This window comes from Zalophus californianus, chromosome 4 (genome assembly GCF_009762305.2).
Source record: "Zalophus californianus isolate mZalCal1 chromosome 4, mZalCal1.pri.v2, whole genome shotgun sequence".
NCBI lineage: Eukaryota > Metazoa > Chordata > Mammalia > Carnivora > Otariidae > Zalophus > Zalophus californianus.
Genome location: NC_045598.1, coordinates 20,814,424 through 20,835,372, shown reverse-complemented (window position 1 = coordinate 20,835,372; position 20,949 = coordinate 20,814,424). Strand labels below are relative to the sequence as shown.

The following is a 20,949-nucleotide window of genomic DNA, read 5'->3' as shown; positions in this document are numbered from 1 at the left end:
TAATTACTACTTTTATCATCTAAGGCGTGTAGCATAGGTTGACTTGGGTTTGAAATCCTGGCTTTCCCCTTTTAGTTAGGATCTTTTTTTTTTTTTTTTCAGAGCTTTTATATTTGAGTTTATTCTTCATTTAAAACACTACTATAGTTGAATATTAAAAACAATAGCAAGTAGTGAGCTATGATTATAGTCCTTCACTCATTCACTACTGCATATAAAATGCCAGCAGTGTTTTTCACTGGCCCCATTAAGAGGTCTGACACTGAACACCACCCCTGGGATGATGTTCATCATCCTCATAGGCTTCCCCATTGTAATGGCGCCATCTTTCCTGATTTGGATCAAAGTCCACCAGTTCTACCTGGTCCATTTCATCAGTCTCTTCTACTTCCTTCCTCTCAGGTAGGAGTTTTTCCAGCAAAGAAAGTTTATCAGGAGAGAGAAAGCCATTCTCAGGAAAGTTTACCTTAAATTCAATGATAAGGCGACCCTTCTCATATGGTCTACGATAAATTGGCATGCCTTCATTTAGCACACACTTGATATCTCCATGCTTGACAATTTGACCTGGGTGAGAGGTGATGACGATGGTTCGGTTGTCAAGAGTAGATACTGGCTTTTGAAAGCCACACAGTGCTTCAACCAGCTGTATGTCCATACACATGAAGAGGTCTTCTCCTCGCCGAGTGAAAACAGCGTGGTCCTTCTGATCTAAAACAATGATAATATCTCCTGGTTCCAGTCCTGGTTCTTGGTCTCCTTCACCATGGAATGTTATCTTCTGGCCGTCCTTCATGCCTTTGTCAATATGAACTTCTAGAATCTTCTTCTCTCGAACTATCTTCCTCCCATTGCAGCTTTTACATCTGTCTTTGGGACTGATCCGTTCCCCATGGCCCTGGCACTCCATGCACACAGACTGAATTTGCTGAACCATTCCAGGTCCTATCTGATGAATTCTTATTTGCATTCCAGTACCTCGGCAATTGGGACAACATTCGACTGCTCCTTTCTTACCACCTCGGCCTTCACATTTATCGCAAATCACATTCTTTTGCAGAGCTAGTTTTCGTGTTGCACCATTATATAAATCTTCTAAGGTTACTGAGAGCTGATGCACAACATTTTTACCTCTCCTTTCTCTCTGCATCCTTCCTCCTCCTCCAAAAAACATATCAAAGATGTCCATGGGGGAGCCAAAACCACCACCAGCTCCACCTTCTTTAATTGCCTGTTCTCCTCCTTTGTCATATAATTCCCTTTTCTTTGCATCAGAGAGTACTTCGTAAGCTTGAGAAATCTGTTTAAACTTCTCTCCTTCATTTGGTTTCTTACCAGGGTGGTACTTCAAGGCCAGTTTCCTGTAGGCCTTTTTCAATTCCTCTTGGGTGGCATTGGGTTTGACCCCCAAAACATCATAGTAAGTGGTTTCTTTCACCATTTTCTACAGCCGGTGAGAGGGCCGAGGCCGGTGTGGGGGAGCGGGAAGGGGCGCGTTGCTGGGCGCATCTCGGGCAGCCGCCGCTGTTCCGCGTCCCACCGAGCGTTCTGGAAAGTTCCGCCCCCTTTTAGTTAGGATCTTGAGCAGGCTATGTCAGCTCTGAGGACTTCCCATTTCCCTATTTATGAAGATAACTATATCATTTCTTCATAGGTGTGTTGTGAAAATTGAGTAAAACAATGTTTGCAAAGCATCTAGCATTGCCATTGGTAGATAGAAAGTGGACCTTAATCTTGACTCTAGCAATATGTGGTCACATAACTGAATTGATAACCTACCGTTTTACCTCAAGAATGAGACTGTCTAAGGGCGCCTGGGTGGCTCAGCTGGTTAAGCGTCTGCCTTCAGCTCAGGTCATGATCCCAGGGGCCTGGGATCGAGCCCTGAGTTGGGCTCCCTGCTCAACGGGGAGCCTGCCTCTCCCTCTCCTTTTTCCTCTGCCCCTCCCCCTGCTCTTGTGTATACTCTCTCTTGCTCTTTCTCACTCTCTCAAATAAAATCTTTAAAAAAAAAAGATGAGACTGTCTAAAGGCCTACAGCCTTTGGCCAGTGTAATCAGTTGTTTCTTAAGGGAGAGCAAACTACTTCAAAGATGTTTTTTGACAACTCCAGAATGTAAGCTATGTCTTGAAGAAGAGAACTAATTCTGAGGTAAGTTAATGAGGTGTAACATGCAAATAAAAATTCTATAACTGCTTTAACCGTGTTTGAAAATGAAACCTACCAGCAGCCATGTGGAAAATGCCCCACCCTCCGGTTTCTAAAAGTGAACAAGTCTGGTTGTTGTTTCTGTACCTAGAGTGGTTCCTATCCAGGGAGCTAGATTGTTGCTTAAAAGTCAGTCAACCAGGATGTTTATCTGCAAGTCTGTCCATTCTTCATTATTTTCTGAAAGAAAAGGCACTGGCTAAAAACGGGTTAAAAAATCATGTATTTGGGCGCCTGGGTGGCTCAGTTGGTTAAGCGACTGCCTTCGGCTCAGGTCAGGATCCTGGAGTCCCGGGATCGAGTCCCACATCGGGCTCCCTGCCCAGCGGGAGTCTGCTTCTCCCTCTGACCCTGCCCCATCTTGTGCTCTCTCTCAAATAATATTTTTAAAAAATATATATTCTAGGGGCGCTTTGGCACAGTTGGTTAAGCATCTTGACGCAGTTTCGGCTCAGGTCATGATCTCTGGGTGGTGGGATTGAGCCCCCGCGTCGGGCTCTGCTCAGTGCAGAGTGTGCTTGGGTTTCTCTCTCCCTCTCCCTCTGCTCCTCCCCGCCTCGCATGCTTGCTCACTCTCAAAATAAATCTTTTTTTAAAAACCATACATTTGAATTTGGAATGTATGATAGGACAGGTTTATGAGTGGTTGACATCTCTGGTTCTCAGGCTAGCGCTCGCCAATGGGTGAGGCAATAGCAGTGATTCTGCGTAGAAGTCTTTTAGGATTCAGCAATTACAAACTACTTAATTCAAGTATTTGTTGAATACCTCCCGTGGCAGCCCATTGGTCAAATACTAGAAATACAAAACGCCAGGTCGTGTCCCTGGACTTGCTGGTTCTGTGTTGCCAGTAGCACCGAGTGGCGGCTCTGCAGTGCGGAATTCCCTGCCAGCTTGGCATTTACACGGCCTCCCAGGAGCTGTGTATTTTCTGAGCACAGGCAGGCCCTCCTCAGCAGAACGAACCCAGCCTTCTGGAGCCTCTGCCTGCCAGAGCAGGAGGCTCTTGCATTCATGGTGTTCGTGCCCACCTGGGATGTCAAGTATACGGTATTCTCGCATGTTTGTTAAGACAGCAGGAGCAGCAACACAACCCATGTTCTCAGAAACCCCCAGGGTCAAAGCCAAGCAATGAATCCAGCTTGTTCTCAGGAGAATCTCTAGGTATACTGGTGGGAAATTAGGCTCCTTGGTTAATAGTAGTACTTCATCAGGTTTAACTAGAGAAGGTAAGAATTAGTGTCTGATGTGGATGAATAAATCTGGGTGTTGTTTTTTTTAAGATTGATTGATTTTAGAGTGTGTCCATGCATGTGTGTGAGCAGGGGGAGGGGCAGAGGGAGAGAAATCCTCAAGCAACTCCCCACTGAGCGAAGAGCCTGATACAGGGCTTGATCCCAGGACCCCAAGATCAGGACCTGAGCCAACATCAAGAGTGAGATGCTTAACTGAGCCACCCAGGCGCCCCTGAATAGATCTTTTATTAAAAAAATGCAGTTGAGCAGGACGCCCGGGTGGCTCAGTCGTTAAGCGTCTGCCTTCGGCTCAGGTCATGATCTCAGGGTCCTGGGATCGAGTCCCACTTCAGGCTCCCTGCTCAGCGGGGAGCCTGCTTCTCCCACTGCCTGCCGCTCCCCCTGCTTGTGCTCGTGCTCTCTCTCTGACAAATAAAATCTTTAAAAAAACAAAAATGCAGTTGAGGGAGGGCTATCTGGCTGGCTCAGTCGGTGGAGCATGTGACTCGATCTTGGGGTCATGAGTTTGGGCCCCACGTTGGGTGTAGAGATTACTTAAGAAAAAAAAAACTTGGGGTGCCTGGGTGGCTCAGTCGTTAAGCGTCTGCTTTCAGCTCAGGTCATGATCCCAGGGTCCTGGGATGGAGCCCCGCATCGGGCTCCCTGCTCAGCGGGAAGCCTGCTTCTCCCTCTTGTGTTCCCTCTCTCGCTTTCTGTCAAATAAATAAAATCTTAAAAAAAAAAAAAAACTTGAGGGGCGCCTGGGTGAGCGTCTGCCTTCGGCTTAGGTCATGGTCCCAGGATCCTGGGATCGAGCCCCGCATCGGACTCCCTGCTCCGCAGGAAGCCTGCTTCTCCCTCTCCCACCCCTCCTGCTTGTGTTCCCTCTCTCGCTGTGTCTCTCTCTGTCAAATAAATAAAATCTTGAAAAAAAAACTTGAAAATGCATTTGAGGGAAATTCGGAACTTGATCCATTTTTGAGTATGCATCTCCAGTTTATGTTCATTTATTTAGCATTTACATCTGTTCCTGTGTTAGCATAGTCTCTACATCACAAAACATTAAAAAATAGAAATGAGAAAAGATAGGAAAAATAAATATGAAGGGATGGACTAATAATTCTTTTGTTTCCCAGTGTACATCCTGTATATTCCCAGGAGTGTGTGCTCGCTTTGGAGGCCACGGCTCAGGGGAAACCCCTAGCCCCACTATAACACCCTCCCCACCGCCCAGTGGCTTATTCCAGAGTTAAGACAAAAGCACCCCACGGGCATCATCCACCTCTGGTCCCCGCCAACCCCCACTGCTGTGATAAAGCATTCACAGTTGTGGTTTTCAAACACGTTTTCCTTTTCAGCCCAGCTTTCCTAGATAGGAATTTGCTTGCTTGCTTCTCATTGCAGCATCTGGCCACTCAGAAACCCCTTCTGTAGGAGCTGGTAGCCCCTTCTGCCCCCCTTTTGTGATCTTGCCCAATCTGGGGCCACAATTAAATGCAGTAGTCGAAGTGAAAACTATTGGCATTCTGCATATGGGCTTGGCCCTCGGGGTCCTGTGCCAAGGAAGAACTCTCTTCCATATTTTTCTTATTTATTGCTTGTCCCGGAGCACACTCTTCAGGGTCCTCCTGGGCAGTTCAGCTGGTCTCTGGAGGAAGGCATGGGAAGGCCAGCAGCTTGTGTTAGCTGCTCGGGGCTCGCCTGGAGAGCTCCATGCTGGGGTACGGAAGCCTAGGAGGTGAAGTGGGTCTGGACAGCCCAGTGGAGTGTCAGCAGACCAAGGAAGGACATACTCAGACGTGCTTCCTCGAATCCGGAAGCTCCAGACACACTCTCCACTCCCACCTCAGCCGGAGACTCCGAGACTCCGGTCACCTTTTTGTCTGTCTCCTGTCCTCTGCTGACCACGGTGCTTGGTTCTGTGACCACCTCCGTCTAAAAACCAAAGCCCTACCACTTCCAGGAAGTGAGGCCTGTGGTCTCACCTCACGGAACAGGCCTAGACTGACCTTGGAAGCTGAGTTAGTGTCTGCATAGACACAGGTTTCTCTCTGTTACTCTGGATGCAGAGGCTCTCTAACCAGTCTGCACACGTCATCTCCAGTCTAGGAGCTCAGTATATTCCAGACACGGAAGGATTCCATGACTGGGAGACAGTGGGGGGGGTGGAGAAAGAACACAGGCTTTAGAGACAGGTATAGCCACGTGATCTGGGTCAACAGGAATGATGCTAACCTTACTGTTTATTACGTGCCAGGCACTGTACTAAATACTTCACCAAGATTATCACATTTGATCCTTAGAACAATTCTGTGAGGTAGATAACCATTAGTTTTATTTTACATGTGAAGGAACTGAAGCTTAGGTTAAAAGAACTTGCTCATAGTCACAGCTGATAGGTGGTGAGCTGGGATGCTAACCCCGGCCCACGACTAGTCACCCCTCCTGACGCACCTGACCACTCAAGCTAGTTTTCTGACCTTTAAAATCAGGCTGTTGTCTATTCAGAGAGTTGAAGATTTAGATAATGTTTATAAAGGGTCTGGCACACAGACCCTACTACATGGTATCTTCCCATTTTTCCAGATGCCCAGATGTCATTTTTATTCTATGGGTTTTAGAGTGAAAAAATCTTGGATCGTCAGGTGCAACTATCGTACTGCATCCTACACAGATGACACAGTCCTGCTCTCTCAGGGACTTAGAGTTTGGTGAGGGAGGAGGAGGGCGAGGGGGTGGCAAACAGAAGAAAAGGCTCTCAGGGCAGTGTGTTCCGGATCGAGTCCCCTTTACCAAGAGGCAGGAAACATTGTGCCGCCACCATCAAGGCTGGTGGTCTCGGATTCCTTTCTGCACCAACCAGTGAGACACGGATGTTGGCTCCTCCGTATACCAAAGCTCTGAGGCTGAGGGAGTCAAGCCTAAGGTGCTGGGCCCAAACAAGCCAGCCCTCAGTGGCAGGAACCTAGAACCTGAGGGAAGCACTGGTACAATGGCCATCCCTTTTCACGTTGGTCGCCACAAAGCCGTTTCCTGTCCACGGTCTGATTTCATGAGATCTCGTCTGAGGTCTTGTAAAGGCTTGTAACGGTTGGCTGGTATCAGAGATTCCCTGAGAAACAGCAGTCAGGAAGCAGGGTTCCTCCATCATCTAAAGGGTATTCTGAAATTTCTCAAGTACTTCTTCGTAATCATGTTCATCATTATCTACAAAAGAGTTCAAGTCAATGATGATCTCTGGCCGTAAGCAGGTTCCTTCCCCTTTTTAGGGCACCGGACAGGGAAGGAGTTGGTCAGGGTGCTCTAAGGTCCCTGCTAGACCAGAAACTACAAATTATTCTGTCTGAATACTGTGTAAATATTCCCCTTGCGTGCCTCGGGGAGGGTAGTATGTTGGAGATGAACTCATTTTCCTTGCCAGGACTCTGGAGCCCCTGGAAGAGGGACAGTAGGGACCCACTCTCTTTTTTTAAGATTTTACTTATCTGAGGAAGGGAGCACAAGTGGGTGGAGGGGCAGAGGGAGAGGGAGAAGCAGACTCCCCACGGAGCAGGGAGCCGGACACAGGGCTCGATCCCAGGACCCTGGAATCATGACCTGAGCTGAAGGCGGACACTTAACCGACTGAGCCACCCAGGCGCCCCTAAGCCCATCCCCTAAAAGCCTCTCTGTCCAACTGGGACTGCAGAAGGGTCTGTTCGAGGGCAGGGCCCTGCTGCCGTCAGAGGTACAAGCAGGAGCAGAGTAAGCAGGGGAGAAGCAACGGCAACGGTGAATAGGGGCTCACAGGGACTCACCTGGATCTTCTGTGATGGACTTAGTAGTGTACCTGAGGCCCTTCACGTGGGCAGAAATCTTGCTGTATGTATTTGAGCTGTCCTTGGCACTCTGTGGCAGGGTCTTCATCTTGAGTTTGGGGAGCAGAGGGGCTTGCTGCAGTTCTGAGACTCGAGAATACTAAGTAGGAGAAAAAGCAGAAGTCAGCAGGGTACCAAGAAATGGGGCAGCCGAGTCCATGTAATATAATTTCCTTCAAATGTCACTTCCTCTGCTCCCCTCTTGACTTCCTGTTCAGGGTAGGGCTTCCTGGGACCCCAAGCGTTTTTGTTTCTAGCGCATGAAATATTCTTTGGCAGGGGAGACAGGCCAGGATGAGAGACGAAAGGGTTGGGGGCTAGAGACAGGGTGCCCTGAGTTTCTCCACAGAGGGGATTCAGTCAGTGTCCTTCACGTCTGCTGCTGAAGGGGCAAAAAGCAGTCACAAAATCTCAGGACAGAGCGCCAGAGCTGAGAGGGGCCCCAGAAGGAGGAGGACTTTTGCTGAACGCCCACCTTAGGCCATATGCACACCTGTCCGTTTATCCTCGGGGGACCCTCCAAGTAGCTGTTTGAGTTCCCAATGCACCCACGAGGAAACAGGCTCAGAGTGTGCCGTATCATACCTCACACAGGACTGCGAGCTGGGCCAGGGTTCAGACCCAGAACCATGTCCGTGACCTCTAAAGCTCGTGCTCTTTCTAACACACTACGCCTTGGAAAGCAAACGATGCAGGGCCCCGGCTCAGCGGTGGGGAATGCTGATGCGCAGAGATCAGCAAAGTTGCAGGATCAAGGGCAGTGACTGGGCCCAAAGTCCCTTCCAACAGGAGCAAAAGCGGGGACTGAAGTCTCTCAATTTTTTGTACTATGTTCTCTCCCAGGCTGTCAGGAAGGCCTGTGTTTCAGATGCCCTGGTCTGTTCTCTGTTCTGTCAGAAAACAACTGCCCTTCCCCCTCCTCCACAGATGCAAGTCCCTTCTGGGGCCAAAACTGCTCCAGATTCATCTTTCTCACTTCCGCTGCCATCCCACCACCTACCCTTGCGGTACAAAATACGAGTTTCCCCAGATCCCCAAACAGCAAGCTTGCTACACTTTACAACGTGCTTTTGACGCAGGTCATCTGTTGCCAGCAGAGCCCCGCAGCTCGGTGCCCGGGCTGGGCCGTCAGACCCGGCGTCAAACCCCAGCTTGCCGTTTGCTAGCTGTGTGACCTCAGGTCAACTACTCTCCCTCTCTGTGCCTCTTGTCTTCCCCGCGGTGGGGAGAGCCATCTCTCAGCGCCCATCTCACAGGGACGTCTCGAGAGCTGGCGGGGGGGGGGGGGGGGGGGGGGAAGGGGGGAAGGGGGGAAGGGGGGGAAGGGGGGAAGGGGGGGAGGGCCCATGCCGGTAAGGCGCCGGCCGCAGAGCAGACACCCGGCGGGCCACAGCTAAGCCGCCCGTGCTGAGTCACCTCACCCCAGGTTCACGGGCGGGAAACCGGAGAGCTCAGGCCACGGGCGAGTGAACCGCGCCGCAAGCAGGTCCTTCCCCGTGCCTGTCACTCGGTTTGGGTCAGTTCAGTGCTCACTGGCACTGTCTGCCTGCCCCCACCCCTACCGGCACCCCCAGGCCGTGTACCACGTGGCAGTGCGAATACGGCGGTGGGGGTGGGGGGGAGGCTGTCGCTGCCAGAGGAAGCCTGAGCTGAGCCTTGCCCACTGCAAAGAGGAAGCACATTCTGGCAAAAGGCGCACGCATGAAGTGCTGAGGCAGGAATCTTGGTGTGCTGAGGGAGCTGTGGGAGTTTCTCTGTGGCTGAGTGTGGACCGGAGTGGGTGGAGGAAGATGGGTCTGGCCATCTGGGGGTGGGGGACTGAAGTCAGCTTATAAAGGACCCTCCCTGGACGCCACGCTAGGGGGCTGACATTACCCCCGGGGCCAAGGGGAGCCACTGGAGGTTCAGAGGATGGGGCCGAGGCCCATCGATGACCAGGGAAGGGCTTGGGAGGCCATTCTGACCGCTGTGGGAAGGCGGGGGAGAGGCTGCTGACGCGCTTTAGGTGAGCGCTGATGAAGCCCGAATGAGGGGACAGCTGGGGAAGCTCACGCTCTGGCTCAGGCCCCCCACTTCTGGACTGGGACTCTGGGCAAGTCTCCAGGTCTCCGAGTCCTCACTGTCTCGCCCATAAAATAGGAATCATCACACCAGCATCAGATTGTCAGGATCGAGTAAGAAGAAAGGGTGCACAGTGTGTGAGTGTAGAAACTGCAAGTTCTGTACAGCTGAGAGCGAGACGTGAGGCAGGACAAGGAACGGGCAGGCCCCGCAGCAACCCCGGCGGGTTCCCCTCCCCGCCCCCTTTGGCATATTGGTACCTGGGCACTTTTGTCCATGCCGCTTTGTTTCTTCTGCCCATGGGGGCCCCGACTTTTGGGGGGCCTAGGAGGAGGGGGTTGTTTCTCGAAGGCTGGTAACCGCCGGAGGGTGTAGTAGAAGGCATCTGTCACCTCCTCTACTGTGGCTACCGGGGGGCGCCCAGCTGGCTGGCCAGGCTGCCCCTCGGTCTCCACAACGGTCAGGTCCAGCCACCGGGGAGGGATCTCGAAGCACATCTTAGGGTTGGAGTCGAGGCTGACCACCAAGAAGGGTTCCATGATTTTCTCCTCCAGCCGCAGGCCTGGGAAGGAGGGCAGAGGGTCAGCAGGATGGCTGCTCTCCTTGGCCACCACCTTGACTTCGCAGGGCAGTGAAAACTGGGCCATCAGATCTTCCAGGCTGTAGCGCCGGTTATCATTCATCTCCTCCACAAAACTACTGGAGAAGTAGAGGGGCAGCAGAATCTGGTCTTCATCTTCTACCTCTTCATACTCTTCCTCCGCCTCCTCCTCAGCCTGGTCACTCAGCCGCTGACACACCAAGACATCTATGTCCTGGCCTTCAGCCCCATGGGCCTGGCCAGACCTCAACACCTCCAGCCTGTCGCCCACAGCCAGGGAGGTGAACCCGGGGCTCTCTACCCCTTCGCCCTCACAGTCCTTTGTGGCCACGACCCGGAGCGGTTGGCCCGGCTGGAGAGCACCCAGGAGGTCACAGGCCGTGAGGAACTCTCTCGGCCGCCGCCGCAGCTTGCCCTGATAAGCCCCAGAGACCATGAAGTGTCTGGGCACCTTCCGGCCCTTGGTTGAGACCAGGATCCGCCAGGGTGGTGAGGCCAGGCCATGGATGCAGAGCCGCTGGCCTTTCTGTAAGGAGCCTACCCACGGGCCGACGAAGATGGGGGGCCCCCCCGGAGTTTCCAGGATCTCCGTGGGCAGAGGGAAGGGGCCTCCCCGGGCCAGGATCTCACTCAGCAGCAGCGGTTGGATGAAGTGGATGTGTTGAGAGGAGGCGGTAACATCTTCCACGTCGACCTCCAGGGTGGAGGGGATCTTGACAATGGTCCTGCGCACTGTGGGGAGGGGAGGTCAGCTCAGGGGGTGCCCCACACACCAGCCCAGGGGTGTCCCTGCACCCCAGCAAAGATATCTGGACTGGCTGACCTCTTCCCTGTTCTGTTCTGCCAGCATTTTCCTATGGCATCAGATTCCTTGCTCACTCTTTTCCTTAACCTCTTTTCAAAAGCGACGATAGAAATTTTTAAACATTTACAAAAGTAGAATAGTATAGTGAACCCCCTACCACCCAGCTTCAGTATTTCATTCGCGGCCCATCTTCTTTCATTCATACCCTGTTTGTCCCCCGCCCCTGGGTTATTTTGAATCAGGACAATCACATGTCATCTTGACCTTTCAGTGTGTGTCTCTAAGAGAAGGGATAAAGTTAAAAACATACCCACAATGCCATTACCACATCTAGATAATAATTAGTTGATAATTTGTTAATAGCATCAGATATCTAATTCGTTCAACCACTTTTTATTTTTTTAAAGATTTTTATTTATTTACTGAGAGAGAGAGAGAATGATAGAGAGCATGCATGAGAAGGGGTAGGGTCAGAGGGAGAAGCAGACTCCCCGCCGAGCAGGGAGCCCGATGTGGGACTCGATCCCGGGACTCCAGGATCACGACCTGAGCCGAAGGCAGTCGCTTAACCAACTGAGCCACCCAGGCACCCCTCTTTCAACCACTTTTTAAACTTTAATTGATTTTTGAATGTAATTTTATAAGCTACGTTTCCAAATCCTTCCTGCATTTTTGTGGTTTTGGGTTTTTTTTAAGATTTTATTTATTTATTTGTCAGAGAGAGAAAGCGCACGCACAAGCAGGGAGAGTGGCAGGCAGAAGGAGAGGCGGGCTCCCTGCTCCACAGGGAGCCCGATGCGGGGCTCGATCCCAGGACCCCGGGATCATGACCTGAGCCGAAGGCAGACACTTAACCGACTGAACCACCGAGGTGTCCCTCCTTTCTGCAATTTTAAATAAAGAGATAAAACTACATCAAGAGGGGCACTTGGGTGGCTCAGTCAGTGAAATGTCCAACTCTTGATTTCGGCTCAGGTCATGATCTCAGGGTCGTGAGATCGAGCCCCAAGTCCAGCTCCTCACTCAGAGCCGAGTCTGCTTGGGATTCTCTCTCTGCCTCTCCCTCTGCCCCTCCCGCTTGCGCTTTATCTCTCTCTCTCTCTAAAATAGATGAATGAATCTTTAAGAAAAATAAAAATAAAAACACTGGTTAATGACCTTGGCAACTTGTTTCCTCTCTGGGCATTGGTTAGTACCTGGTTTATAAACTCAGGAGGTGGCTCTGTAAGCCCATGTCCACTGCGTTTGAGCCATACCACACGCAAGACGGAGCGAGGAGCATCCTCCTTCCTCACAGAGGAACACTGAGGCTCGGGTGGTGACGTGCCTCAGGTGACAGTGTTGGGATTTTTGCTCTGTGCCAGGGGAGCTGATGTCTGGTTGCAGCTGGGAGATAGGCACATGGAGGTTCATTATACTGTTCTGGTTTTTTTCTTCAAAGTACTTTATGAATTACCTGAACTGCCTCATCATCCAGGGCAGCCCCCACGCCCGACCCACCATTAAAAGCCCTGGTTCCCCAGACTGTGGTCTCTTACTGCCATTTCCCACAAGATGCCAGGGCTCCCTGGGAAAGAGAGAACTTCCTGGGATAGAAATATGTAACAGTCTGGAACCTCTTATATCAGAAAGCAAGAAAAATCTATTCAAGACCATGTAGATGTGTGTCAAAAGGACTCAGGAGCCAAACTGAAAAGGCTCCCATGGGCCAAGGCAGAGATAATGTGAGCATCAATGATAATTCCAGTGGATTGGAACACTGAAAATATTTCATCTGTGAGTTCACAATGATGATTTAAAAACAACACCTAAATAATCATATTTGAAGAATGCTAGGGAGCCAATTCATTTTAAAAACTAGTAAACGGGCACCTGGGTGGCTCAGTCGGTTAAGCATCCGACTTGTGGTTTCAGCTCAGGTCGTGATCTCAGGGATGTGAGATCGAGCCCCGAGGGAGGCTCTGCGCTCAGTGAGAAGTCTGCTTGAGAGTCTCTCCCTCCCTCTGCCCCTCCCCAACATGCGCTCGCTCTCTCTCTCTCTCTCTCTCTCTCTCTCTCAAATAAATCTTTAAAAAAGAACGAGTAAACAAAGTATAGGTCATTTCTTAGGACGGTCTTCCATACAGGCTGGAGACAGCGTGCAGAGCAGGGCTGGTGAAACAGGCAGAACCCGGCCAGGTCTGCCAGAGTGGTGGGAGAATGGTGCCCTGGGACCTTGACATATATCAACACAATGTCCCATACTTCTCGTACAAGCGAACCAAAGCGGTGGGGTGGGTGGGTTTTGTAGTAGTTTCCTGACTACTCGATGAAGAAGGAACACGAGGATTAAAACCACTACTGCAGTTCCTCAGGCAATCACGGATCTAAGGCGGGGATCAGCAACAGCCACGCACATCACAAATGCTGGCCCATCCCTTGCATCTGATCAACACCGCGGGGCAAGGTTGGTGCTGTAAGCCAGGCTGCGGACAGACACAGAGCCGGGGGATCTCCTTGCCCCACACCTCACGTAGCCATGAGAACTGCCTCCTGAGTCTGGTCAAACCTCTGAGGGCCTGTTTACAGATGTGCAGAAAAGAGCGAACAGTGGGCCTAGGCTTCTAACCCTGGACAAGCCCGCCTGCAAGGCTGGTCCTCGGCTTGCGCCTGGGGACATGGTTTTGCGAGTGCTGCCAGCATCCTCTCACTGGTGGGGGTGGTTTCCTGTCCTTAGCCCATACAACCAGTGATGCTGAACACCTGCTTTCCCCTGGGGGTGGCCTTGGGCCCAACGCAACAGGAAATACAGGGGTCAGACGCACGCTGGCTCCATCACGAGGATGCTGGCAACAAAATTCAAAATGTGAGAGAGTCTACAGGACAAATGGCCGAGTCCCTTCGACAGATTAATTATAAGAAAAATAGGAAAGGTGAACCTATAGAGTAACAGGTGTAAAAGGCCTAACAATCAACAGCAGTCTTGTGGATCTTATCTGGATCCTGCTGTGAATACACTGTAGAACAATTTATGAGATAGCAGAGAAGTTCAAACACCAAATAGTGGTATTGGGAGTTACTGTTAATTTTTTTGGTGTGATGACGGTATTGCGTGTCTGTTAAAAAAAATTATTTTTAAAAGAGACACACTGAAGTATTTATATGAGAAATAATAAGACACCTGGGGTTTGTTTTGAAATAATTGGGCAGGGTGGGGAGAGATGAAACAGGACAGACAGACAGGTCCTGAGTTAATAACTGTGATGTCAGGTGATGGGGTCCCAGAGGTCTGTTATACTACCCTCTGCTTGTATATGTTTGAATTTTTCCATAATGGTTTTCAAAGATTTTTAAAAATCAGCATAAAGCATTCCCACTTGGCTCTGGAGCCCCCCAGCCACCGTGAGCATCTGCTCCCTCGGTAACTGCCAGAGAGCTGAACCTCAAACTCTGTCCCCCAGGGCACTCATTTGGGCTCCGCTCCGGCTCAGCCTCCGAGCGGCCAGACCTGGGCAGCTTCTGCCTGTTTCACCAGCCCTGCTCTGCACTGGCCTCCAGCCTGTCCTCAGAAACAGCCCATGAAACAGCTAGGGATTCACCCAGTGCCCTTGTCACCCAGACAGGAGGGGACCTTGAGGAACAATCCCGTCTTCCCCAGAGGCAGGAAAATCTGTTCCTCCTGAGCAAATGGTCAAGGTTTTACTCTGTAACTGCAGCTTTGTCCTAGTTGCTAGCAAGCACACAATCTAACTTTTGACTGATTTTATTAAGTGTGGGACCTTACTCTTAAGTTCCCTCATTTTCCTGTCTCCTTTTACTAACTTCCCACCATTTGAGACTCTTTATTCTGTTAGGTACTGGGTAAGCAACCTGGCCCCTGGGGTACCTTCCATCTGAGCAGCTTCCCAGGGGCCCCTCTCTCGCCCCACCAACCTTCCCCCACCTGCCCAGACGACTCACTGTGCATGATGGCTTGGAGCTCATACTGGGGCCTCAGGATCAGGGACTGCCAGGGGAGGGTGGGGCAGGTGAAGAGGCGGTCGCTCAGGGCTGGGTCTTGCAGGGCCTGGAGCAGGGGCTGAGGGGCGCCAGGCTGCCACTCCCAGAAGGGCCCCTTCTGGGAGAGGGGCAGGTGTAGAATGAACTGCTGGGTTTTGGTGTCTAGCACACAGCGGGCACGGTAGGTCCCATGGTATGCTTCCACATCCTCAAGCAGGAGGGGCTGGTCCCTGGGCACCACCCTGGACTCTGTGGTGATTGTGTGTGTCGACATGAAGCCAATGGGCAGCTTCCTGGAGCGCTGGGTTGCAGCGGAAACCAACTCCTCCAAGGTTGTGTAGCTCTGAGGGCCGGTGAGGGGGCTGAAGTGGCCTGTGGGGCACAGCAGAGGGTGTCAAGGTGGGATGGGCCCTTGCTGGGTCCAGGGCCACACATACCAGGCCCCGGTCTGCCGCAGAGAACCCAGTCAGAATCCCCCAAAGACAAGCGCCAAGCATCTGGACATCCAGGCAGCAGGGCTGAGGGGCAAAAAGCAGCCAGCGACCATGTGTGAAGGGACAGTGACAGGTAGAGATGGGGACAGTTCCTCCTTACTCGGAGAGGCGAGAACACAGAGGGATTGTCGACAGAGCAGGGATGGACCTCCCAAAAGACACTGACAATGGCCACATCTGCCTACCTCCTGAGTCATACCTACCTCCAACTCTGCCAACTTTGCTTCCGTATTCCTCACCACCATTCCAATCCCATACATCCAACACCGATTACCCCATGCTGGGGCAGCGCCACTGTCCCCCTCTCTCCCACACGAGAAACCCAGGAGCTCCTAGCCAAATGACCTCTGACTACCCCCCTTCACCCCACATCCCGTCCGCCAATTCCGGTGGCCCGACTATTCTTCCCCCATCCACTTCTCCCCCTGTCCCCATTCCCGCTTCTCCTGCCACTGTATACCAGCCTAAAACAGCCCACACCCAGACATCGCTTCCAGAGTTTTCCTGTTGCAAAATGCCCAACACGAGTCTAATCAAGGCAACATCACACTAAACCCAGACTGAAGGACATCCAAAAGAACAAGTCTAGACTCTTCAAATAGTTGATGTCAAGACAAAGGCTGAAGGAGATTAGGAAATCGATATGTGATCTGGGGGCTTCTGGGTGGCTCAGTCTGTTAAGCGTCTGACTCTAGATTTTGACTCAGGTCATGAACTCAGGATCATGAGATCAAACCCCACGTCTGCACTGGGTGTACCTGGGTGTGGTGCCTGCTAAAGATTCTCTCTCCCCCTTTCACACGCGTGTGCTCTCTCTCTTAAAAAAAAAAAGGGAGAAGGAAATTCCTATTAAAAAAAAAGAAAGAAATCAATGTGATCTGGGATTGGTTTCTGGATCAAGGGGAAACCGACTAATAAAGGACATTTATTAGGGCAGTTGTTGGAATCTGAATAGACTAGGTTAGACAGTAGTATTATATCAATATTAAATTTTCCGAATTTGATCACTGAACTATAGTTTTATGAACAAATATCCTTGTACTTAGGAGGAATATTAGTAAATACAAGGAGTAACCTTTAAAATGGTTATCATGTCTGCAATTCATTCTCAAATGGCCCAGGAAAAAATACATATATACACATACACATATAGTAATATATGTTCGTGTATGTGCATGTGTGTGGAGAGAGGCAGAGAAAGCAATGTAACAAAATGTTGGTGAACTGGAAAACAACTAACTGGTAAATCTGGATAAAGGGTGTACAGTGGTTTTAGCAAGTCTTCTGTGAACTTGAACACATTTCAGAATAAAAGGAAAAACCCTCAAAATACAAAACAGAGCACACCACTTCCATATTTAAAACCCTCACTGGCTCCTCGGTGCTCTCAAAGACCAAACTATGCCCGTGGCCCCCCAAAGCCCTCTAACAATCTGCTTCCCGCCTGCCTCCCCACCGCCTGCCCCTCACCGGGAACCCAAGCCCTGCCCCGTCCCATTCAGGCCATCACAGGAAGGCATACAAGAAGGAGCCCTCGGACTACATCTGCTCTGGGCCACGCCTGTTCTAAGCCCTTCATTCTGGGCAACTCATTGACCCCTCACCTCAAGCCTGACTACCCTGCTCTAGAGGAGTACGCTGAGGCACAGAGCGGTGCCAGGAACTGGCCATGGCTAGTAGCAGGCAGAGCCGGGATTCTCATCCACACCGTTGGCTTCAGCGTCCTGGCCCACGGCCCACTACACACCCCCTGCTGGAACCGAGCTGTCATTTCTGGAGGGCCAGATACGCACATGCTCCTCACTGTGTTACTCCCTCTGGGAGTCCTTCCTCCCGCTCAGGTGCCACCTCCTCCAGGAAGCCTGCACAGACCCCTGAGGCAGGCTCCTCCTGCCAGGAACCCTCTCTAAACTCCGCGTCTACTGTTGCCCTCCTCTTACTGCCATCGGGGAAGCTCCCGCTGGAGAGGGCTGCGCTGGGTTCATCCTGAGCCCCCCCCCGCCCCCGCCCTGAGCACAGGGCCCGGCACACACGTGTCAGTAAATGTGTGGCGAGGGGATGTGTGAGCAAACACAGAGACAAGCACGTAGGCAAAGACCTAGAACAAAGAAAGTCCCAGCCAGAGAGGCAGATGTGACCAGAGAGATGGACACGGAGAGGGTGCAGCCACCCCAGGGTAAGGGCATTGTCAGACCACTCAGAGGACATCCCTGGCCTTGGGGCAGGGCAGTGGGGGATGGGAGAGCCCAGGTGCAAATGAGAGGGGTGGGAGTGCATGCTGGGCTGGAGGGGGCCAGTGCCCTGGGGCGGGGGACACAGAGCTGCCTGCCTTACCAGAGAAGTTGGGGGCAATTTCCATGGTCTGGCCTGTTCCTGGGTTCTTGCAGACCACCTTCTGGAGGCAAACCTGAGTGACCTTGATCAGGTCCCCTGTGGAGAGGCAGCACTCATTCCCACAGATCTCGTAGATGGAGCCTGCAGAGAGAGAGATCCAGTTTCCCGGGGGCCCGCAAGAGTCAAGTGCTGGCTGGCCTGCACCCTGCCCCCGCAACAGGCCGCGCTCTGCCTCCACTCTGCACATGTTCCTGCTACCCGGGGTGGCCTTCCCTGTCTTTCCCCACCAGAGGGCCCCTGGCTCGACTGGACTCAGGCAGCAGGAACCCTGCCTGTGCCTTCTTTTAGCGCTGGGCAGACACCTCTGTGAGACACTTCTCTGACCTTCTCCCCGTCCCCATGCCTCCCAAGCGGAGCTCCCAGGCGAGGCGGGGCTGGTCCGTCCCAGCACCCCTGTAGCTGCCACAGGCCTCGCCTCTAAGTGGGTGTTGAGGTCCTGGGCGAGTAAGTAGCCCTAAGTCCCAGCTGCCTACGTATGGCTACCACGTCGGGCCCAGAGAAGTGCAGTGACTGCCTGGAGGTCACACACAGCCTGACACCCGCGCTGGTGCTTTCTTCTTCACGTGAATTGTGGTTAAAGGCAGCACGGGTGAAAACGGAGGGCCACTGACAGGGTGGGCGCAGGAGGCAGGGTTCTGGGCTGCCACCATCAAGCACAGCGGCCCCACTCAACGATTCTAAGTGTCTAAAGCAGTGTCCAGAACATAGAGAGTGCTCGATAAAGATCTCCCCCACGGGGTGGACAGGCTCTCTCTGCTGACACGGGACGGGACAGCACACATAGGTCAGCCCTAAGGCCACCACCTGACACCCCACCCCACCCCCCCACACTTCCAAGGCATCCCCAGCACAGCTTTCACAATGGCCCTGAGAAGCGGATGAAAATCCCACCCCTTATCCCAGGAAAACGCACATGGGCTCATAAACTGTAGGTCTGTCTGCAGTTTCAGGGGGCGGCCCCTCAGGGCTGGTGCAAATAGCAGCTGGGGTGCTGGGCACCGGACTGCAGATGTGCTTTGCAGTAAAGACCCCCAAGTGGCCTCCGAGGGAGAACTGGTTCCCCGTCCTAAATAATGAGCTGTGCCTGGGTGAGACTGGGTGGGGTCCTCAGATGATCAGGTCAAAGGGGGCGGAACGGGGACTCCAGCCCAGGGTGTTTGTACAGTGGGAACCCCTCACCACGCAGCAGGCTCCCGTTGCTCCCACCCCCTGGCCTCCGCCCAGGGCCTTCTCTCACCAAACGTCCACCACTTCCCACGCCCAGGGTCAGGCAGAATGAGGAAGCAGCCATTGTGACACGCCTGTCAGGGGATGTCAGCAGGAGTGCAAACAGCAGAGGCGCCTGCAGGGAGCTCCCGAGGAGAAGTCAGCATTTGAACCCACATCTGCCAGATTCCCAAGTGGACCTGGCCAAACCCAGCGTGTGGTGGTGCATGCTGCCACCTGCGTGGCCCTCCATGTGTCTCCCCTTTGGTCTAGGAAGCCCCCCCTTGGAGCCTCAGAACACTTCACTGGAGGCTGCTGTGGCAAAGCAAGGGAAGAGAAAGAGGGAAGAGATACGGCAGGGCACCCCTGCATTCGTTTGCTTTCTAAGGAAGGAGCCTCTCCCCCTCCAACCAGTCTCCAAGTTCCCTCTTCCTCCGGCGCCTCACCCTCCGAGCAGCTACCCCTCCCCTCCACACTGCCTGTCCATCTCTCCCTTCTTCTCCTTCAGGCAGCAACTAGCGACTGAGCCCCTGCTATGTACCTATCCCAGGGAACCATGTAGGCAGATGTGCAGGTGCGCCAGGAGCAGAGAGCGAGCGGGGAAGCCGGCTGGGGGGAGTAGCGATTTAACCGGAGAACTGAAGAGCTGATAGATCAGGTTGCAAAGCCGTGGGCGAAGGGGGCTGGAAGGCGCGTAGATAGGCGTCAAGGGGGAGGAGTGGGAGAGCACGCGGAGAGGAGGAGTGGGAGAGCACGCGGAGAGGAGGGCTGACCTGGCACGAGCCCTGATGTTCCGTTTTCCCACGGTCAGACCTCGGTCTGTGCGCACAGCGGTTTCACCCTCGCTTGGCTCGGTTCCTCCCACCTGAGTGTCTAAGCTCATTGACTTCTCATCATCACCCTGCGGGGCAATCAGCGCTCTCCCATTCCACGAAAGCAAAAGCCGAGGCCCAGAGAGGTTGAGTGTGGCCCCAAGTCACACTTGGGCTTGGGCAGTGGCAGCGTGGCTCGGTTTCCGTCGCCCGGGCAGCGCCCCTGCAGCACCACGCAGCTAGAGCCTGGCGGGGGCGGGGGTCGCGGGGTCGCGGCCCCTCACTCACCCTGGAAGTAGACCCCCGAGCAGACCCGCAGCACACGCGGGAGGGAGGCGAGGTCCAGGGCGCAAACGAAGTCCTGCAGCGACACCGGCTCCATGGTCCTCACGGCTCTCTGGACGCCTACCAAGTGACCGCACTCCGCGCGCTGATCCCTCAGCCCCGCCCCGCCGCGCCCCGCCCCGCCCCGCCGCGCCCCGCCCCGCCCCGCCGCGCCCCGCCGCGCCCCGCCCCGCCCCTCCGCGCCCCGCGCCGCGCCGATGTGGGCGGGGTCGCTCCGCCAACGTGGGCGGGGCCTCTCCGTTTCTGGGAGCAGCGACCCCGCGCGTGCCCTCAGACCGCCTCGGTTTCCTTAGCCCTAAAATGGGCCGCAGTGCCTACCTCTCACCTTGGCGGCGCGACGCCGAAGGTCTAGATCAGGGCCCGACGCCTGGAGGCTCTGACTAAAGGAAGGCTGGTCCCCACGTCCCCGGTTGTCTGTGATGTATCCCATGGTGCGGGGGGTGGGGGGCGCTGATGGAGATGAAGGAGAAGCCCCAGCCGCGCCCCGCCCCCCGACCTGCCCCCGCCGTCCTCCCAGTTAGAAGGCGGAAACGCGGCCCGCCTGGTGTAGTTCTTGGTCTCCCAAGAGAGACACAGCCCTGCCCTTTGCGTCTGCGGAGAAAGATGCAGTGTCCCGGACACACGGTCCTCTACCGATGGGGAGCTCACCACCTTTCCAGGACTCTCATACCTTCGGACATTTCTAGTTAAAATTTCTTCCTTGGGCTAAAGAGAAATCTGCTTAGGCGAGAGCCCTCTTGCTTGGTATCTAACTTGAAACAAATTACTGACTTCTGAGTTTGTTTCCTCATCTGTAAAATGGGGCAAAGAATATTTTCTGAGCTGGTTGTGAGGATTAAATGAGATCATTTAGGTATTGTGCAAAATTCTTTATTTCACTTTATGTCACTATAAAAGTAATAGACTTCTAATCAGAAATAATAAAAGTTTGGGGTGCCTGGGTGGCTCAGTC

At 53.0% G+C, this 20,949-nt stretch overlaps 2 protein-coding genes across 5 annotated transcripts; both read right to left on the bottom strand.

Moving 5' to 3' along the window:
• Positions 1-228: 228 nt before the first annotated feature.
• LOC118356931 (dnaJ homolog subfamily A member 1-like) lies at positions 229-1,502 on the bottom strand. The gene has a single exon (XM_035727369.1). It carries the CDS (start codon positions 1,439-1,441, stop codon positions 248-250), a length of 1,194 nt encoding a protein of 397 aa, XP_035583262.1. The 5' UTR covers positions 1,442-1,502; the 3' UTR covers positions 229-247.
• A 2,902-nt stretch (positions 1,503-4,404) lies between these two features.
• On the bottom strand, positions 4,405-20,506 carry THEMIS2 (thymocyte selection associated family member 2). 4 transcript variants are annotated; one of them, XM_027571121.2, is made up of 7 exons: positions 20,323-20,506; positions 19,941-20,057; positions 17,575-17,715; positions 14,708-15,118; positions 9,623-10,695; positions 7,242-7,401; positions 4,405-6,651 (listed from the first exon to the last, which is right to left on the bottom strand). In XM_027571121.2, exons 2-7 carry the CDS (start codon positions 20,032-20,034, stop codon positions 6,596-6,598), a joined length of 1,935 nt encoding a protein of 644 aa, XP_027426922.2. In that variant the 5' UTR covers positions 20,035-20,057; positions 20,323-20,506; the 3' UTR covers positions 4,405-6,595. The 4 variants fall into 4 exon arrangements, with proteins under 4 accessions (XP_027426922.2, XP_027426947.2, XP_027426937.2 ...); XM_027571146.2 differs by lacking the exon at positions 14,708-15,118 and having other exon boundaries at positions 20,323-20,505; XM_027571136.2 differs by lacking the exons at positions 19,941-20,057; positions 20,323-20,506 and adding an exon at positions 19,614-19,931.
• Between the last annotated feature and the right edge of the window lie 443 nt (positions 20,507-20,949).

What these genes read in the sequence shown, in the direction of transcription:
- LOC118356931 (XM_035727369.1), bottom strand. Translation starts at nt 1,441, where the DNA reads ATGGTGAAAGAAACCACTTACTATGATGTTTTGGGGGTCAAACCCAAT.
- THEMIS2 (XM_027571121.2), bottom strand. Translation starts at nt 20,034, where the DNA reads ATGGAGCCGGTGTCGCTGCAGGACTTCGTTTGCGCCCTGGACCTCGCC. An exon ending in GCTCCAAGCCATCATGCACA is followed by an intron (nt 10,696 to 14,707) that starts GTGAGTCGTCTG and finishes CCCTCCCCACAG; the next exon opens with TGCGCAGGACCATTGTCAAG. An exon ending in GTCCATCACAGAAGATCCAG is followed by an intron (nt 6,652 to 7,241) that starts GTGAGTCCCTGT and finishes ACTCTTTTGTAG; the next exon opens with ATAATGATGAACATGATTAC.